Below are 19,835 nucleotides of genomic sequence, written 5' to 3'. Positions count from 1 at the left end.
TTCAAAGAGAACCACTTAAATTCACAGAGCTTTCAGTCCCCGCACTTCTCCCACAAAATATTATTTTAAAAAGACAAAACAAGTCAGGACTTTGCGTTTTTCTTAGACTAGAAGTATTAAGAAGCCTCACTCAAAAAAATATTCAACAGATTCAGAAATGAATCTAATATATACCTTTATAACAATTTAGGGAGCCATTCTACTATTCAGAAAACTACAGAGATTCAAAGTAACATGCCATATTTTTACAGAGCTACTCAAGGAAGGAACTCAAAGATATGCATTTGACATCTCCAATCCATTAAGCAACTAAACCATTTCTGGCCATCACAACTCTCATTATCAGTGAAAAGACTGATCTAACAAAAGCACATGGGATACAGCGGACACGTTAGCTCCACATTCCAACCTAAAACCACAAACTAGCACCTGCAAGCAAAAGCACATAGAATCGAATTCCCTAAGAGCTGAGCACACAACTACATTTAAGATCAATTCAATGCGCAATTTGAGGAAGCCCGAGATGAGCGGACATCTCCAAGAGCATTAGCCTAAGACTCTTGTACCCTGACTGTAAATGTTACTGAAGCTTGTTTATTACTATTGTTTGCCAATACTCCTCTAATTTCTTGAAAATAAGAAACTGAAGCTGCTACCTCAATGGCAGATGCCTACTCTGAGCTCTTTTTCTATCACCTCAGAAATCCAGTGTCTTTCTCCTGGGGAGTATTTTACATACCCTTTTTTCTTTAAATACAAACAGAACAGGAGAACACCACACTTCCCTTCACAGTTCGCCATGTGAGACCAGGACTCCTGACTTCAGCAGCTGCACAGTAAGAAACACCGCGTATAGCTTGCTGTCTTTGCAACGGGCAACGTCTCTGCCTGAACATGCCGCATTCCTGCGCTCCTGCCTCTGGAACCCCACCAGCCCCACATCCCCTGAAGATCCATACATCTCAGTACCATTCTCAAGCAACCTCAGTACCCTGAAGTTTCCAAACTCACCGAGATAAGTTTTGCTCTCCTGTAGGACCATACCTCATTCCCAACCGAGCAGAGCAGTCTGCCCTCTGCAGCTCCATCCTACATGCAAATGAAAACAGCTGACCTGTTCTTTGGTCCACCAACAAATGGTGTCTTGTACGTGGAGTCAGAGTGGAAGAAAATTAAGCTCTGCCACGTGTGTTTAGAGTTTGCCAAACAGTAAGGCCTTGTGTTCAGGAGAAGTTGTTTAGAAAGACAGGTCCTACACGTTACCACAGTGATACGGCCTCTCCTCCGGCAGAGCAGTAGTTAAGTTGTGTATGTACTGCAGTTTTTCCACTACTGCTCTCTGCACGCAATTCAGCATTATGCTACCTACCTTTTCAAAATCCTTCCAAACATTTTCAATGACCTCACACTTATCTAAACACCTTTAAGACTGTATTAGAAAAAGATACCAAACCAGTATGAAAAACTGTGCCCTACCACTGCTCGTATTGGCTAGCAGTTTTAAGCTGAACTATAGTGTGTTTTGCTTTTTCAAAACAAGACAAAAGGAAATGGTTTTAATGAGCTTTGCAAATGAACCTTCTACTTCCTGTAATATCCACCAAGGAGGGGAACCAAACCCGCCAGTGAATTACATGGGGAAACCTCACGAAATGAGTATCCCATTTTACCTTGCATCAAGTATCTATCAAAAAAACCCCCCAAACTATAAGAGCTATAAGAAGATAAAGACTTATTTAAAATATAATAAAATAACCTAATAATGATATATCCTTCAACCAAAACAGTAATTTCATGTTTGTTTCATTCAATGCTCATTTAGTAAGCGTTACATTTATGTAATGGACATCATTATTAGCTGTCTCAATGAAATTTCAACGTAAGAGATTTGAGATTGAAAGCATTCCAGTGGAATCTAACTATTACCTAAAAAGTTATACTTAAAACTCCATATTTTTAAAATCCTATGTCCCCCCAATAAAAAAAAAAAAAAAAAAAAACCAACCAAAAAACCCAAACCAACAGAAAAAGGGCATGGGAAATGATTTAGACATTTCCCAGTTTCCATGTGATCCCTCATCTTACAGTGTAACTCTGCCACAGGAAGAATGTTTGCTTTCAAGCATCATCTTCCCTACGAACAAGTGTATGTAATTTTAATATTACAGACAGCTGTAGAGAAGGAGTAAAGTGAATTTTTTGTAAGAGTGGACCCGAAGAACATGCGTCTTTTCTAAGAGCATGCCTAGCAAAGCCTGTCTAATGCCATGATACGACCTTTCTAGTCTAGAACAGTTATGCTGTTTTATAGAGTGGTCTATGGAGGGACTTTGAGAACCTAAACTCATATACAGAGAAATATGGAAATACAGAAGGACTTTGAGAACCTAAACTCATGCTTTTCTTGTTTCAGTACCAAGGTTGTGTAATATAAATTCATAGCTTGCAAATACGCAGACATCATTTTCATGTTGTTTCTTACACAATTCATGGGTAAGAAACATGTAAGACATGAAGGCGCTTTCATTATGAACAGGGTCCAAAATGACCTCGCTGAACAATATATCCCATTGTCTAACTTACAGCAGCAAAAACAAAACACCACCTAACTTTCAGTTGTTACAAGTTTAGATTTAAGAACTCAAATTTGGAAGATCTATGCATATATATATATATATATATATGCGCCTATCACATCCTACATGCAAAGCACACATACATGAAGTTCCCAATTCTATTCACACGCATTCCACTACCCAAATAGATTACGAGAAAGATCATTTTTACTCAGGTGCATCTACATGCTTACCTATCAACTCATTTAACACTATTGCTGAAAATACATTCCTTTAAATATCTTGTAGACTACAGTTGCCTTAAACTACAGATCTTTGTAATAATATTTAGCCTTACAATTACATTATAATGTAAATAAGCTAAAAGCAAGTCTGACTGAGGAATAAACTATGCACTGAACTTTGAGGTAGCAAAAGGGGTACAAAGAACCTGTGTGCTTAAGAACCCACCTGAGAGCTTGAGTCCTCGTTCACCAACCTGAGTGTTGTAACCATTCGGCATTCGAAGAATAGCATCGTGGATTCCTGCCAACTTTGCTACTGCATACACCTCTTCTGGTGTTGCACCGATATTGCCATAGAGCAGATTGTAATAGATAGTATTATGGAAGAGAACAGCGTCCTACATTTATGGAAAGAATATTTTAAATGAGAAACCACGAACAATAGTTTAAAAACTGTCCCAAATCCATGAAAGAAATCAATACAGAACAGCTTATGTTTTTCTAGAAAGCCTGAAGGTAAAAGTATTTGGGGAAATGTCTTTTCCCAAAAATGGGATTAATATATATAAATATATATATTTAGGACACAAAATGTATGTCATGCATACTTTTACCACTTTGCTAACTCATTATGGGTGGTAATCAACTATAAAGCTAAATCATTTAAAGCTGGAGGCAGTTTCTCATGAAGAGGCTTAAACATTTCGGAAATTGGATCTATATGATGATGCACATAAAAACATAGTATTTCCTGGGAAGAAAAGAAAAGAAAAAAAGCAGCATGGTGACTTTCAAAGGAACTAGACAATATCACTGCATTAGGATTGGCCTTCATTAAACCACAGTGTCAGAATACTGAGAATTACTATTACGATGGACTATTCGGGGAGAATGAAACATGGTATACCTGAGGTACAACTCCTATTGCCTTTCTCAGACTTTCCAAACTGACATCTTGTATGTTCTGTCCAGCAACATAAATATTTCCTTTCTGAGGTTCATAGAAACGAAATAATAATCTCACAATTGTGCTTTTCCTGAAATTGAAAAGAATCAAAGCTAATGTTACATTCCTGGTTTGCCATTTACAATCTCCAAACAGAATTGATGTCACAAACAAAAATAATAAAAAGCAAAACACAAGAACAAACACATTTAAGAAACAAAATTCTGCATCATTGATTGGTGTATTTAGTCCATTTACCCACCCTGACCCACTACCTCCTACAATGGCCACTTTCTTTCCTGCAGGGACTTCGAAAGACACTCCAGCAAGGACTTTCTGCCCCTCAAGGTATTCAAAATGCACATTATCAAAGATGATGGCAGCAGTCTGTGGTGTGATCTGCAGGGATGGAGCCAGCTTTTTGTCCTATTAAAAAAAGAGTGCCACTTTATATGCTGCCCAGAAAGTATCTCAAGCAGTTCAACAAGCTGAACAGTCCATTTCCTAGCTCAGAAAAAGGCAAATAGACACTCCAGCTTGGATATGTTGAAAATAATTATAATCCGCCACATAAATGAAATTGGTTTGTTCTTCCTTTTCCCCAAAGAAGGTAAAAATTTCTGCTGTAAACGCTCTGCTTCCCAACTTCTTTTGCAGTAATAAATTCTGCATCATTAATTACAAATAAAAATTCAAGCACAAGGCATGAATACTTAAATAAAAAAAAAATCTCAATACAAACACAGCTTCCATGAAGCAACTTCTGCTGTGACTAAAAGGTTCTGCAAGAAAAAAGCAGCTGCTATTGCACTAACTGCACTTAAAGAGGAGGCAGAACAGCATCCTTACACAACATCTCTTTCTTGAATAGAAATTAAACCTGGAAGGTAACGAACAGGGTGAAATGGCGGCATTGCCAGAACACAGCCCTATTAAATACCCAGATACTTTAGGAAAATAAGCTACTACTTACTTTAATTTTGGTATCTACACTGAGAAGTGTAAACAAGGTATTCATATCTATAAGTGCTTGTCTTGTCTCTCTGTATACTGTTCCCAGGAAGTTTAGGGGAAGAGAAAGCTGGAACAGCAATCCATTCACCATTACTAGATCTCCAACAGAAAGGCTGCCTTAAGACAAAATGGATGTGAGAGAAGAAGGAGACTTGAAGGGTTGTCTTGTTAGGAAGCACCAAAAGATTTAAAAAAAAATAATCAAGTCAATCAAGTCTAGTTTCTTTTATCCCATTTCTAAAACCAGATGTTTAAATAGTAAACAAAACGCATTCCCAGAAGATCAGATTTTATATAGGAAGGTGCCTGAAACAAATGGCAACGTTTGTGTGGATTTCACTAATAGCACCTGGAAAATAAGATAAGCAGCATATCAGGAAATTCACGGAAAATGTCAGATTGTAAAGTTGTAAATTCCACAGAGAGAAACATAAAGGGGCCTAAATAAGTTAGAAGGAGAGTAACTAATATATGAAAGCAAGAACCAGGAAAGACAATCTTAAGTACAATTAGACAAATCCAAATGATAGAATTTGTCATGATCAAGAGAGAGGACTTTCACACTATATACAACAGAGCTGCTAAAACATATAGTGAGAACCTCTGGGCAGCTTAATATCAAATACGCTGATCAAGGGAAAACTCAGGATGACTCACTAGCTAAAGGTAAGTGCCAGGTCAGTTCAGCTGAAACAGGTCCAGAAAGATGATTTAAAGCCGTATTTCTACCATCCTGCTTCAAGGCTATTCTAAATTTTCTTAAGGACAGCCATAAACTGCACCTACTGACTTATCCATTCACAGTGTAACTCCTCCCTGTCCTGGCATCTCTTAAAAAGAGCAAAGCAGATGCAAGAAAGACAACATGATATAAAGGTCTACCCTTCAGACACATCTGGATGCTAACAGTGTTTAAAGCATCATTATTTTTACCCTAAAACCACCTCGCTTTAGCTGAGCCTCATCCCAATACTGCATTCATCTACTATATTTGAAGCTTGTACTGTGTCTTCCTAAACAAGCAGGCTTTACTTTATGCAGTAAATAGACAAATATAGATTAAAAACTCTAATATATGGAAACAATTCTTTTAATAATGTGCCCTTATTAATCTGACGAACATGAAGGACACTGTCACATGGGTATATACACATTGGGGAAAAGTTCTGAATCTTGCCAACATGGGAAGGAAGAAGGGCAAAAAGAAAGGACCTTTGTAGAAGGCCCACAGAAGTATTTGTATTTATAGAATTGTCTTTCACAATCCTTCAGCAGAAACTTCCCGAAGTTACATTTTCTTAGGATCTTTCTCCAACTGCTAAACTTTTAAACTGTTTCTAAGAAAATTGTACTAGTTACTGATATATATATATAGAAATTAATAACACTCCAAGAAGCAGAAATACCCCAACCTCCCAAGCAAAAACTCTCAAAATGAACTATCACATCAACCATAAGTTAATCAAAATTCACACTTCTATTATGGAGAAATTAAGGTAAAGGAGAGTCGTTTTTAGCTTATAGACAGATGAGTTACCTGCAATAATGCCCTGGCTAGCAAGCACCATGATGGCCGTTAAGCCAATGCTAAATATAGCACTCTGTCCAAAGTTCAGGAGAGCTAAGGTAGAGGTAGTCTTCAGGGAGGCATTTTCATATATCTTCAAGAATTCATCATACCGTTGGGCTTCATATTTTTCATTATTGAAATACTATGATATACACAAAAATAATAAATGTCACATTCTCCAACATTCTGGACTGTATATTTAACTAGTTCTAAAGTTCAGTACAAACATACTACATATGCACAGATACACACCTCTTCGACACTTCTAACAACTAAAGAGAAAAGAAGATAAAAGATTAGTGTGTGAAGACAAAACCCATGAGCAAACCCCAGCACGTTCTGCACTGGGAAAGGAGACACTATGGAGATCCCTACCATACTCATATTATACTAGTAACACTGGGTGTCTGTCTTTCAGAACTTCGACCCGATTAACATCAAAACCAAACACCAGCTGCCAGCAGATACTAAAAAGAAGAAAAAGTTACTGTCCTCTATGTACTAGACACTCCTGTTACTGTGATGATGGCAAATTCTCTAGAACAGTACTTCTTACACAATGTTTGCTTCTGGGTCCTTCTTCACAGCTAACTCCACTGCTTATCTTTCTAGTTCTAGCGCTCCAATTAAAAGAAGCATAAAATAAGCATGAGCCTGCACAATTTCACAGCTGTCCACAGGACTTTTTAATAGTAGCAGTAGAAGAACCAAGAGAGACCTGTTCTTTCATGCAAACATTGCAATGGAGTGCTACAAACCACAATAGGTAATGAAAACAGTACACATCGTCATTTGAGAAGACAGTGTGTTGCAGGCTGACATTCAGAAGACAATTTTGCAAACAAGTGAAGAGAAGCTTCTTCCAGACTCTAAGTTTACATTTTGCAGAAACTGATGGCCAAGGTGATTCAGTCATGAAAGAAACTTCTCACCCTTTTTTAGCAAATAGATTTTTTTCAAGCCCCACTAACAACTTTCATGCTACTCTGTCAATATCATGTAGTACTCTTCAAATTAATAATGCTTTAAAAATATGCTATTGCTCCAGATATGTAGCCCTATAAAAGACTAATCTTATGACTCGCTTTCCTTAGGCTGACAGAACTAAGACAAAGAGCCTAGTAGTAAAGATTGGTCTTACCTTCACAGTCTCATAATTGAGTAGTGAGTCAATTGCAGCATTACCCGCATCATTATCTGCTTTGTTCATTTCTATTCGAAACTTAGTCCTGTAAAATGAAGGCTTAATAAGTCAAGAGTTCAGGCTGAGGCAACATTAAGTACCCTGATGAATCCGAGGGCGTGCCTTACCTCCACTGTGTAATTCCTATTGTGAATGCTGCATAGGCTCCTAGCGTCCCCAGGGTTACTAAAGCAAACTCTGCACCACATTTGTAGTACTAGAATATTTAAAATAAAAGAAAAAAAAGTCATCATAATTTTCAGAACATCACTGTTGTCTCAAAATTATGATAGCTTAGCCTGAGACAAGAACTCTGAAGGTCCCTCCCAACACACTCTCTGCTCTGACCAGCTTAAGACTAAATACAGGTATAAACTCAAAAGGAAAGTAGCAAGGAGAAGGGTATAGATAAAAAGGTAGGAGGAGATAAGAGAGCTAGTGTATAACACAATACTGGAAAGTTATTTTTGCCATTATAAAACATAAATGTTGCTGATGTTTGTGCTGTTATCACAAGTAAGTATTTGTTTACATGCTTTTTGAGTGGATTTTGAAAGAAAGCTGAAGACTGCAGAAGAAGTAAATGGCCTTGCAAAACAATTTATGAAGCGTTTTCTCTACTTCAGGGTACATCGGAAGAGAAAAGCCGTAAGAAGAAAAATTAAAGCATCGTGGCATGTTGGCTGACAGCCAGCTTGATCTGCAACTTCCAAGGGTTATAAAATTCAACAGGGGGTTTAACTCATATTGTTACATTCAAATTTGATTAAGTCCTTCTAAAAAGAAGGGGAATAAACCAAACAAGATCCTTGCTTTTAGTTTACTCTAAGCTACATAATCAAGATTTAGATTTTAGCATATAAATACCCAAAGATCCTGATTTCAAAGACAGTAAGTGTGATTTATAACAGAAAAGTTTAAAATTGAGCTTATTAAGCTTAAAACCTGCAAGAAGGAGAAGCCTATTTTCCAAAAGATAATTTTCACTTTTAAGTTCTGGATAAGAAAAGACCACTATTCAGAAGAGAGCCAATAATCACTCCCTCCTCTATCCTTAACACACTAAGGCACAACACACTAAGGCACAACATTCCTGGACATTCATATTCTGCTACCTCAGTATTTACCCAGATATATTTGACACTTGTGTGCACAGTTTACTTTTCTGATTTCATTTTTTCAACAATTCTGAAGAAAAACATTAAAAACTATCCACATAAATACCACTGGCTACAGACAGGCGTTAAATGTGAAAATAATTGCAAATAAGCTGATTTAAACTAACTAATACTTGAAAATTATGGATTGCTCTCTCCTTTACAGCAGTTGCTTTCACAACCACCTTGTAAATTCTATTATTATTATTATTATTAATAATACTCAGTAGACTTTGGTAAAAAAAAACCCCAATGTATTATTCCTAAATGAGATGATTCCAACTCATGAATAAACAACACTTACCAGAATGCCACTGACTAGTGCCACTTCAAACATTGTAGGTCCCAGATTAAATACTAAAGCGCTAAGAACAAAACTGATGCCTCTTGTTCCTCTGTCGATGGTTTTTGACAGAGCTCCAGTTTGCCTACTTAGATGGAATGCCAAATCCAGGTTATGAAGGTGCAGAAAAACATTCTTCGCTATCCTTCTGATTGAATTTTGAGCTACTTTCCCAAATACTGCATTTCTAGCTTCATTAAATAACGCTGCCCCAGCTCTTGAGATACCATCTAAAAAAAGATGAAAAAAGTTTACAAAATGAAAATAATTGTATTTCCAACCTCCCTTCATGCATGAAATTACATTAGACTCATTCTTTATATAGTTTCAACACTTTTAGTTCAAAGGTAGTTTATACTTAATTGGTCCAAAACTTCATGCTATTTTGCATTTATAAACCACTGCGCACACATTTTAAATCTGTTTCTTTTGCAGCTGGTTAAAAGAAAGGGTAGGATTTATAATCAAGAATTGTTTCTATAAGCATTATTTCATTGTTTAATTGGAATACCAGAAGCAAGGTCACAGAACATTGGAAACAGACATCAACACCGAAGTAACTATGAAATAACCATCCTAGATGCTTAGCACAGTGCACAGGTCAGAAGCTCCGATATCCCACTCCCTTGCTGAAGAAAGTTAACACTTCTCAACAGATTTGGGAACACTGCTTACAGCCAACGAGAACAGCAGTTGCCACAGTTGCCACTGTATTTGGTGCATCACCGAGGTTGAGTATGTTTCCAGATACCTGGTTGAGGTTGTCTACTGCATATTTAAACATGAAGGGAACCAATATATTCATGGCCTAAAAGCACAAGAACACCAATTAGTCCATATGCATTAAAACACATATCTATGTAGCATGACTATTTTTTCTGAAATTGCTCTACTGTTATATTTAGTTCTTAACCACTTAGTGTGCGCGAGATGGCTCTCTTGATTTCAAGCACCACATTTTCCATACTATTAAGTCTTTTCTCCTGGGACTGCAGGGTTAGTTTGTCTCTCTCTCTGGCTCCTTTTCAATACCAGTTTCTATCCTAAACAAATTGTACACTGCAAAGGCACTTAAACTGAGGCCGAGCACTCAGTACAGCAATGGCAAGACTAGGAAATGAATCAAGCAGCAGACACTGCATGACGCACGCTCACAATGCTACTAAATTATGTCGCCATTACAGGTTGTTTGCTCTTTGTGATACTGGCAATATTCAGTATGAAGAACTACTACTACGAAAGAAAAAACTCACCCACATATTGCTAACACTGGGTCAACCGAGATTAATTAAACCAAAGCTCTAGTGAAGTAAAAGAAAAGAAGTTCACCTATCCTTTGTCTCTTCTGACTGTTAATACTGCCTTAATATTTAAATAATGCTTTCCATTTGCAACATCACTATAAACATTAACTTAGTGTCTACATTAAACCCAGCATTTGGCACAGCAGCACAAAGACTTCCCATACAGTCTATAAGACATTACAAATTACTTTAACAATATGGGCTTTCAAACAAAACACTGAAGTCATAGCCACAACCTAACATAGAGTGTGTCACTAGGTATTTTTGTAAGAGCACCAAAACCCCAATGCATCTCCTCTAACAGTGGTGTCTCCTCTACACGCGAAAAGACAGCTAGATATGTAAATAGGCCCACTTCAGGATTTTTTATTTGCACAATTGTAGCATGAGAAAATACTGAAAATCTTAAAGAAAACAAAATTAAGTCCTGTTAATGTTCCATTGTTACCTCACTCATTCGTACCAACAAGAAAAAAAATTTACTGTTAAACTTCATATAATAGAATTCATTAATTCAAACTGCTTCTAACTGAAGATTTGAAAATAAGGTATACAAGTTTTTTAGCAATTGAACAAGTATGTTAAGATCTACAATCTTACAATCACGACAGATGTTAAAATACTTTACAGTGAGCTGACTTTGCTTAACGTTGGGAGTTTTTTTCCAATATTTGGAGAAAAAATTGTCGGTAGATGACAAATCATTTTACATGAGAAGAAACAAAAAACCAAAACAGATTGACAAAGATATTTCAGCTCTCTCCACCAAATGTTTTGTATACCCATTTAGATCTCAATTGTACTTAAGGACGTCTGTCAGTCCTGAAAGCCCAGTGAAAAAACTGTAAATTAACTGGATAAAACCGGGTTTCAAGCAAAAAGAGTGGTAAAGTCTTTCATAACTTCAGTGCAAATTCAAGCTGGAAGACAGGCATTTAGCAATTGTAATAACTATCCCAGTACCAAATATTCCCAGTGTTACAAATCACTGCAAGTAGTGGAAGACACGTACTTCACCAAGAGGGGAAAGTGGCGTTTTGAAAACACTTCTTTTAACTATAGGATTAAAAAAATTAGCTTTAATCTGTTCTGTTTATGTTTTTTTAAACACTGTTTTAGGCAAAAGTTTTAAATGCAAATGAGGAAGGAATCCATTTTGTCCTCTTCACTCCTGTGTTTCCCCTATGAAATACACTAAGCAGGGGGGAAAAAAAAAAAAGGGAAGAAAAAAAAAAAAAGACAACTACCAAATTCTCAATACAACATAATCTAGACAACTCCTGAGAGGAGACAGATGAGATCTGAGAGCATCTAGGTGAGATTATTACTGGTTAGTTTGTGACTGAAAGAAGAAAACTGCTGAAAGATCAGGTCCTACTTCAAATACATTCTTCTGAAATTTATCCACTGCAAGCCTGAGAGTCTTTCAGCAACAGTTCCCCTTTTAATAGATCGGAATTGTGGAAATCTCCATTAGAAAAAAAGAGAGACCTGAGGTTAGCGTTATCTGCAGAAAGCCAACAAATACCATCAAAGCAGCAGTACACAATAACATCTGATAACTTCAATTATACACAGCAGATGAACAGGTTACTGCCATTACATGCTTAAACCTTAAGCATAAAGCCCCACAAAGAACTGAGGATGCATTAACAGAGATTCTGAATCTTTACAATACTGAATTCAAATCCCCGCTCCCTTCTCCAATATAATAAACCCCCCCTACTTTCCATTCAGAGTTGCTGAAACTCAATTTTGGGGTGGCATTTTGTTCTTAATAAAGACGAATATACTACCATGTGTGTTACAGTGATGACCAACATGACAAAGTGCAGGTTTTCCTGGGAGAGACTACTCAGTAGAAAATAAGAGTAATGTAATGCAGATTGTCTTGATTTGCTGCAGATTCTCCCAAATCCCTCTGCAGGGATTTTACTCTTCAGTAGACTATGCTACGCTACAGGTAGTTTAGAAATAGAACTACAGATATATTTTAAAGTCCATTTAAAGAAGAGATGTATTCTTTAAACTGCAGTTCTGCACTCGCAATTAATTTAACCGGTAACAGCCTACAATTTTGCAGAAATGTCTTATTTTACATCAATAAAATTCTACCCAATAGAGTTTTAAATGAAATTTAAAGCCTGGTCTCAGGTTATAGTTGTTCTGACTCCTGGAGGGTAAAGCTTGAATAAGAACAAGGCAGCATGGTATTGCATTTCATTAGCAATCAAGACAGTCTGCTTTCCAGTAATTTTTTTTTTTTAAAAAGTTAATCTTACAAAGTTGATAGCAAGAGAGATGAGAAGCCATTATTAGAAACAGGCCTTTCCTATTAAATTTGTTAAGCCAATGAGATCATGTTCACATTAATGGAAACAAAATTTCAGCCTTCTACATAAACTCACAGCTATCTCTTTAGCAGCCTAGATTTGCTGGCACAGAACAAAAAGCTTTAAGCACACCTCGGTACACTATGAAAAGCTGCCATGCAAAACAATTGTCTTATGCAATATATCTATATAGGTTTCCCTCCTCTTCCTAATGTCTGAAAGGTTGATAACTATTCCCATTACAAGACCCTTTTAATATAAATTTGTACATTTTCTATTTATAATTTTGAATTAATAGCTTATCCCTGCCTGAATTTATTGGAAAGCAAATACAGCACCCATGAAGTCATCCCAACTCAATTGCCCACATTTAACAGCACGTTATACTGTAATGCATCATTCTTAAATCAGTTCAAACTTTTTTTTTTTTATGACTGCACTGTTTTAAGCTGACAAAGCATCATGATCATCTGCATTCCCTTGTGGGACTACACTACTTTTAAGGCAAACAGTCTTATCTTTCATTTTGCTCTTCTCAGTATTTCTTGTTTAATAAAGATGATGAATTAGTGACAGGCTGAGCCCCAACAAGATAAAACTGGTCTACAGTGAACTCTTCTTTTGCCAATAATTCAATGAGAAATGTTGACATGAAGATGACTGAATTTATCTCCGGACCAATATAAACGTAGACAACCAACAACTCCATTGGTGGAAACAGAAACAGAAAACTCCATCCCTTACAGAGGTAAGACTACTAATGAAGCTACAAAATGTGGTCCAAAAGATGGAAGAAGCATCTGGCTTCATGCCATCTTTGAATTTAATGATGACCCGAAATGTACTTTTTCCAGTAAAAGAAAAAAAAAATTTAAAAATTTAAAAATACTTTTTCACCTGAAACTTCTCAAAAAGCTAACAGTTTCTAGAGGTTTATTGTAATTATCTAACTCCATCTGAGCCCACCAAAAGGGCTCAAACACCAAGATCATATGTACATACTTAACTGATCAGATAGATATCATTATCTTTGCACACAGACAAAATTCACAACACTTGTGTCTTGCCTCCTCAGCCAAACAACTTCTCCTGCAACTTACAGAAGTAGCAGTCAGTAGAAATGCAGATAGCCAGAAAGATTTCTCTGGCTCATGAATAACACATGCTTGGTCTGTGACCAAGAGGCCAAAAACCATCACCGGCTGACAGAGGTGACAAGTGATTTTGTCATATTCATGTGTTTAATCTAGCTTCTCAGAAGCCCGAGCACTTTTTCTTCTTGTGCCACAGAAGAAAAACGGAAGAAACGGAAAAGTAAAGAAGCATTTATTATACACACCCCAGCAGAGATGACAAAAAATGGGAGAGGGAATGAGGAAAAAGAAGAAACAGGTATGTCGAACCTGAGTAGGCTAATCAATGTGTCTGAAAACATAGATAATGCCTTGTGTACTCCTCTCACCTATCTTCCCATTGCATCTTTCAGATCACACACTTCTAGATAGGCTATAAATATTTAAGATAAAAATGTAAAGCATGTCATAATACAACAAATCTTCCAAGGAAAAGACGACCTTACTAGCCCTAGAGCAGACTCCATCCTGTCAGCTCCCACTCATAAAAAGTCACTTTGAAGGCTAACAATACTACTAGCGGTTATGAGTAGACAAAAAGAACCAAAAATCACAATAATTTGTTCAATGACTGGCAACTGGGCCCCACAAAAGGAGGCAAGACGGATTGTAACTGTACGCTCTTCAGTAGCTGCACACAAACTGGCTTTTGTTTTGAAATTGAATTTTACTCAACCGGAAGATTTAAAGAGACAAATTATTTCTCAAGCAGCAGGACAAGAAGGTATCATCTCCAGCTTTTCTGTGTTTTGTGGGTAAGTAAGCCCAATCAAACTGGGTGTGAACTCCTAATTTTTTTCCTGTGACTGAGGATGTCATGACCTACCTCTCCTCTGTGATTCTCCGGAGTTTTCTCAGAATAAAATGGAAGCCACCCTACAGCCTCTGTCTCAGAGAGTCACCATTTGGATCTTTTCTTTTAACTGGAAACTTAACTTTATAAAGACAGAGGTATAAAACCTCAGCAAACTCTTTTGTCAAACTCAGAAGAAATTGGCCCAAAGGCTTACAAAAGTATTTCTTATTGGGGAGGGTGACTAGTAGCAGGCACCATGATCATATAGTACTCCATGCAACACCCCTAAGAATGAGCAGCCTTTAGACAAAATCCATAATAAGGATGTAAATCCTTCAGACACAGACAAGTTCATAGCAAACAAAGAAATCGGGCCAAGACTGCAGCGAGGAGAAAGGTATGTTGGCATTCTTGTGCCAACACTACTATATAGGAAAGAAACTTTAACAAACTGCTTGTGTGGTCTATCAAGTACGTTGTAATTAACCTCACAAGCAATCAGAACAAAGGGCTCCCACATGGGATAATGAGGAAACTGCACAGGATTATACATGGTCCAGGCAAGCTACAGGTAAACTAATTTGTATTTAATTTTCTCTAGGACAAAGTGACCTTTAGTTTGCTCTGGAAGAAAAGCAGATGTTCAGGGCTTAAAAGATATGACAGACTTACTATAACTCTGTAACAAACTGTCGCATGTCAGTTATGCCACAATAACTACATGCATACGTAGCACGTGTAAAGTATGTAGCAATTTAAGAAAATTTACCCCACAAAGGAAGAGTGGACATAGCTCAGGTGATGAGTGGTAACTTTAAACTGCAGTTATTCAAAGATATTTAAGTTCTAACACAGCTTTATGACAGAAACAGAACAAAACAAAGAACATTAGCAAAGGATAGCTAGAAGACACCCATGAAATTTTTCACCCCAGCCAGTTATAATATATATTCTATAGAGAGCTTGCTGTGAGTTTTCCCAATGAAATCCTTGTTTGCCAAAACAAAACATTCTCACAAAACACTTCTGCTTTAACAGGCATCTCCTAAACCCTGGGCAAAGCTCAACAGGTTTTCTGCTCTGCTTCTGGGAATCTGCTCTGAACATCAGGGCTTCCAGCTGCCCTGTGCAGACTCTGAAGTAGAAAATTTAAGGTAACACTTAAGAGAGATCCAAACATCCAGTTACTTCCCCAAAGAGCAATTAAGTGTCTGATTTTCTGACAGGGGGAAACCTCTCTCTCCCAGTAGAAATACAATAGCTCTGTATTGCACCAAATACAGAGCTATTTGCAAGAGTCAGGCATTCTGGCCATCAATTTTGTTTTCATTACACCCCAGAAAGCCACTTAAAACATTAATAGATTTCCTAAAAGCAAGGTACAATGCTGCCACACGCAGGATTAGATTCTGGATTCACATTCTCCATCATATTCATATAACCCTACAAATTAGGAAGTGGGGGGAAGAGCAGAAGAGGAAAAGAAAAAAAAATACTTCAAACTTACTTCAAAATTGCCATCAGATTGTTATCCATATTACTAATAAGAGGCTTTAAAAAGAAACTGAGTTAGAAGAATTTTCATATCCATCTGGTAAAGGGGGTGTTCTTAAATATACATCACAAAACCTTAATGAACCAAGCATATAATCAGTTAAATATTATTATGAGGGCAAATGCACAGTATACAAGGCAAAATGCTCCTAGGATCTGCATTTTGAGCAGATAGTTTCCCAGTTTTTAAGTGTAATAGAAAGCATGGCCGTGTATTTTACACAAGGATACAAAAAGGGTGGAAGTTTTCTTGTGCAGACATGCCATATTCTGCATGTTGTCACCTGCATTATCAGCAACATCCTGAACAGCAGCCCAAACCAAAATATCTGCTGTAGCCAGTACCAGCTAGCACCTGATAGATTGCTCATGAGAAAGAGCTGTAGACCAAATGATTGGCCTTTCCTTTTCAGCTCAAATAAATGAGCACATTTCTCTTCCAAGTACCCTTCTTTTATCACCTACACAGCTGAAATTTGTTTCTTCTCTTTTCATAACATGGCAATGTTGCTGAATGCTAATAAGTTGCTAGTGCAACTAGCTTAAGTGCTAAAACTCATTGCTAAGTAGTACCTACTTTAGCTTATCCCAGCAAGATACTAGTATTAGCTTTATGTTTGGTACAAATTGCCATACTTAGAAGCAACCCAGTTGAGCCATATGTCTCAATGAAACCTACAAAATTTACTTCCAATATTTTGCAATCAAATTTTTTTTTTCAAAAACAAAAGATTTTTTGCACAAAGTTAACATTTGCTCTTCTGAACTATTTCTGCAAGGTTTGCACAAAATTTGAATTATATCCGCCATTAACCTGCAGAAAGCTTTTGCATGCCTATTTCTTTCTAAGAACGAATAAACACCAATTTTGTTGCAGGCGAGAGTATAAGAGACCCTTTCACACAATGAAGTAAAGGTAAGAGCAACCCGCCATTTTATAATCAAAAGACTACAAGAAAAATAATTTGAATGAAAGCATGGTTCAATATAAAAAAAAATTAGTTATACAGCTTCTTTCACATTAGGACACCAGAGAAGTCCCTGAAAGAATAGAAATTCCACTGCCATCTCACAGAGAAATATCAAGAAAAGAGTGGAGCTCAAATCCTCTTTTCCATAGCACAGCAAGAGTCATGAGTAGATACCACCATATTGCTCAAGTTCAGAGTTGAAAATGGGCACAGAGCCTTGAAGAAATCCTGTTTGACAGATACAGCACCACACAAGAGGAAAAGATCTGTAAGCAACCTTTAACTCACATTTCCCATAACTTCTGATGTAAATGATTAATCGGCAATGGAAAAACCTGGACTAAACTAATGTGAGCAATGGAAATAAAAATTCTGGTCATCATTATCATCATCATCTTCCCAACCACACACATGCATACACACCTCGTTAAAAAATCCAAGCTATTATTTCTAATACTAAATGCTCCTCACACAGGAAACAGACATCTTAAGATTGTAAAAGCCCTTAAATAGTAAAAAAGAACATTATTCCTTGTACGAACTCCAGATGAATAGTAACTACCACAATACAATGAAGTATCTGTTCTTACCTTTGCACTTGCTAAAAACCCCAGAGATATGACTACTCTGCCTCGCAGGTCTGGTCTGTCTTTGGGCCACACATACGACAACATTGCTCTGATAATCTTTTTGGCATCTATCTCCTTCAGCTATTGGAAAGAACAAACAAAGGCATAGCATTATAAAGAGACCCCAGGAAGCAAAATAACAGTACAAGTAAGAATGAATTTTATACATTTGGGTCACTTCCATATTTTAGTTGATAGGCAACAGACACTTCACATTTGAAACTAGGGCTGCATATTAAAATTTCAAGTTGTAAGTTTTTAGGTTTATATCCATGACACGCTGTTAAAACAGATGAATTGTTCTTCTTTTACACGTCCTCGAGAGTGCAAGTATAGCCAGCTGTAAATGGAATACAGAGAAAGCCACAGTTCACCATAGTTGAAATACTTCGCAGAACAAATAAACCGACCCTTCTTTTTTCTCTTCTCAAGATTCCTGTACAAAATGCAAGGGTTTGGTATTTCTTCTTTGGAAGCTGTTTTAACATAGCATAGAAACAACGGGAGGGAAAACGCAAAAAAAATTTAAAATTTTAAAAATTTAATGAAGTAACAAAAACCTAATGCAAGAAGGAAGTCGGAAAGGTCTACAATAAACCTAAGTAGTTTGGAGAACATTCAGTGAGTCACAATAGAATACAGCATTTAAAAAAAAAAATCACTAGCATTACAGCAACTCAAATGAATCTGAGACTGAACACTTATGTTGATACATAAATTGAACTGAATATAAATTTCAGCTCAGATGATTTGGTTGCATTACTACAAATTTAAGCATTTCTAACAATCACTTTCACAGTTTTTTGGTCATCTCATAACCTTTGCAGAGAAGTGAGAAATACTCTTATTCTGCCCATGTGTTTTAGGGCATGTTTTCAGGAACCCAAAGGGTAGTCCTTCGATGGGTGCCCAATGAAGTCATGACTACCAGCAAGAAAACTATTTTAGTGGCCTTAACTCATCTTCCAATGTCACCGCTTCATTTAACAGAATGGCGCCTGAAGTTGAGTAATCAGGCTTCATGAGGCAGAAGAGAAACATGGCCACACATTAGCTTAACTGATTATGTCAATTTTTAATTAATTCTTCAAATAGGTTCTCCTTCTCCAAACCTCAAATCTTGCTCTAAAGACTACCACAAATCAGTTAAGTCTACTTGAGAAATATTAGGGGGTTTGGTTTGGGGTTTTGGTTTGGGATTATTTTTTTTTTTTTACAGAAACACAGGTTATTTTACAGAAGGACAGATGTCTGTATCACCTACACTTGAGATATATTCCACTAAACTTCCAAGCTAAATATATTATCTGAAGCCTAAACCCTGCTACCCAATTGAGAATAACAGCACATGCAGTAACATACAGCACAAGTATCAACAACTTGTTTTTCTGTGTTGGCTACCCTGGGGTTAGCTTGAAAGACATGAAGGTTGGTTATCTAAAGCTGAAGGGAGGGCAGCAAGTAGCAGCTAATCTCTCCATTTCAGGCAATATTTTGTAGTCGGGGAGGAGGGAGGGACACGACAAAAAGTTAGTCCACACCTTTTGAAGATGACTTTTCATTACAGAAGTCAGTAGAAAGCAGGAGTTTTACAATATATTTTAATGTTTCCCTCACTAGATTGTGCACTCTAAATGCTCCCTCCTCGACTCTGAGGATAAAAGAAATTAGAATAGAAATTCTCGGTTAAGGTCCAGTGTGAATAAGCAAGAAAGGAGAGTTCTGTTAAAAGGTAAGACTGCTGAGGCAACCAGGGAAGCCAATCCTATAAATGGAAGCTTTTAAAAGCACCGGAAAATTCATCTCAGTGTTTCTAGTCATAGCTTCAAAGAACACCAAAGGGTAAGAGATACTGCATTTTGTCAACAATTGCAAATGTATTGGAGCATTACACACTATAAGCACATTTCAAACGACTTTAAAAAAATGGATATATGGAAGATTTGTAAGTGAAGAGAGGATGCAAAACTGTTTCTGTTGTGTCCTACCCATTCAGGAGATAGAGGTATCTGCTGCAGCATATACATGAATCTTTCCATTTGAGCCAAGGACACGCATAAATAGCAGTTCAAACATTTGGAAAATATCTTTGATCACCACTT

At 37.0% G+C, this 19,835-nt stretch overlaps 1 protein-coding gene across 1 annotated transcript in view; it reads right to left on the bottom strand.

Annotated features, from left to right (window-relative positions):
- Positions 1 to 19,835, bottom strand: part of ABCB7 (ATP binding cassette subfamily B member 7) — a 41,150-nt gene that overhangs the window by 7,611 nt on the left and 13,704 nt on the right. The window contains exons 4-13 of the mRNA XM_075512720.1: positions 17,695 to 17,814; positions 9,689 to 9,821; positions 8,975 to 9,243; positions 7,642 to 7,730; positions 7,472 to 7,559; positions 6,298 to 6,472; positions 4,720 to 4,877; positions 4,009 to 4,172; positions 3,708 to 3,837; positions 3,027 to 3,198 (exon numbers count right to left, since the gene is read on the bottom strand). Of these exons, the coding sequence (XP_075368835.1) occupies positions 3,027 to 3,198; positions 3,708 to 3,837; positions 4,009 to 4,172; positions 4,720 to 4,877; positions 6,298 to 6,472; positions 7,472 to 7,559; positions 7,642 to 7,730; positions 8,975 to 9,243; positions 9,689 to 9,821; positions 17,695 to 17,814 (1,498 nt within the window). The remainder of the gene's footprint in view (positions 1 to 3,026; positions 3,199 to 3,707; positions 3,838 to 4,008; positions 4,173 to 4,719; positions 4,878 to 6,297; positions 6,473 to 7,471; positions 7,560 to 7,641; positions 7,731 to 8,974; positions 9,244 to 9,688; positions 9,822 to 17,694; positions 17,815 to 19,835) is intronic.

Source organism: Mycteria americana, chromosome 10 (assembly GCF_035582795.1).
Source record: "Mycteria americana isolate JAX WOST 10 ecotype Jacksonville Zoo and Gardens chromosome 10, USCA_MyAme_1.0, whole genome shotgun sequence".
NCBI classification, from domain to species: domain Eukaryota; kingdom Metazoa; phylum Chordata; class Aves; order Ciconiiformes; family Ciconiidae; genus Mycteria; species Mycteria americana.
This window is presented reverse-complemented; position numbering and strand designations above follow the sequence as displayed.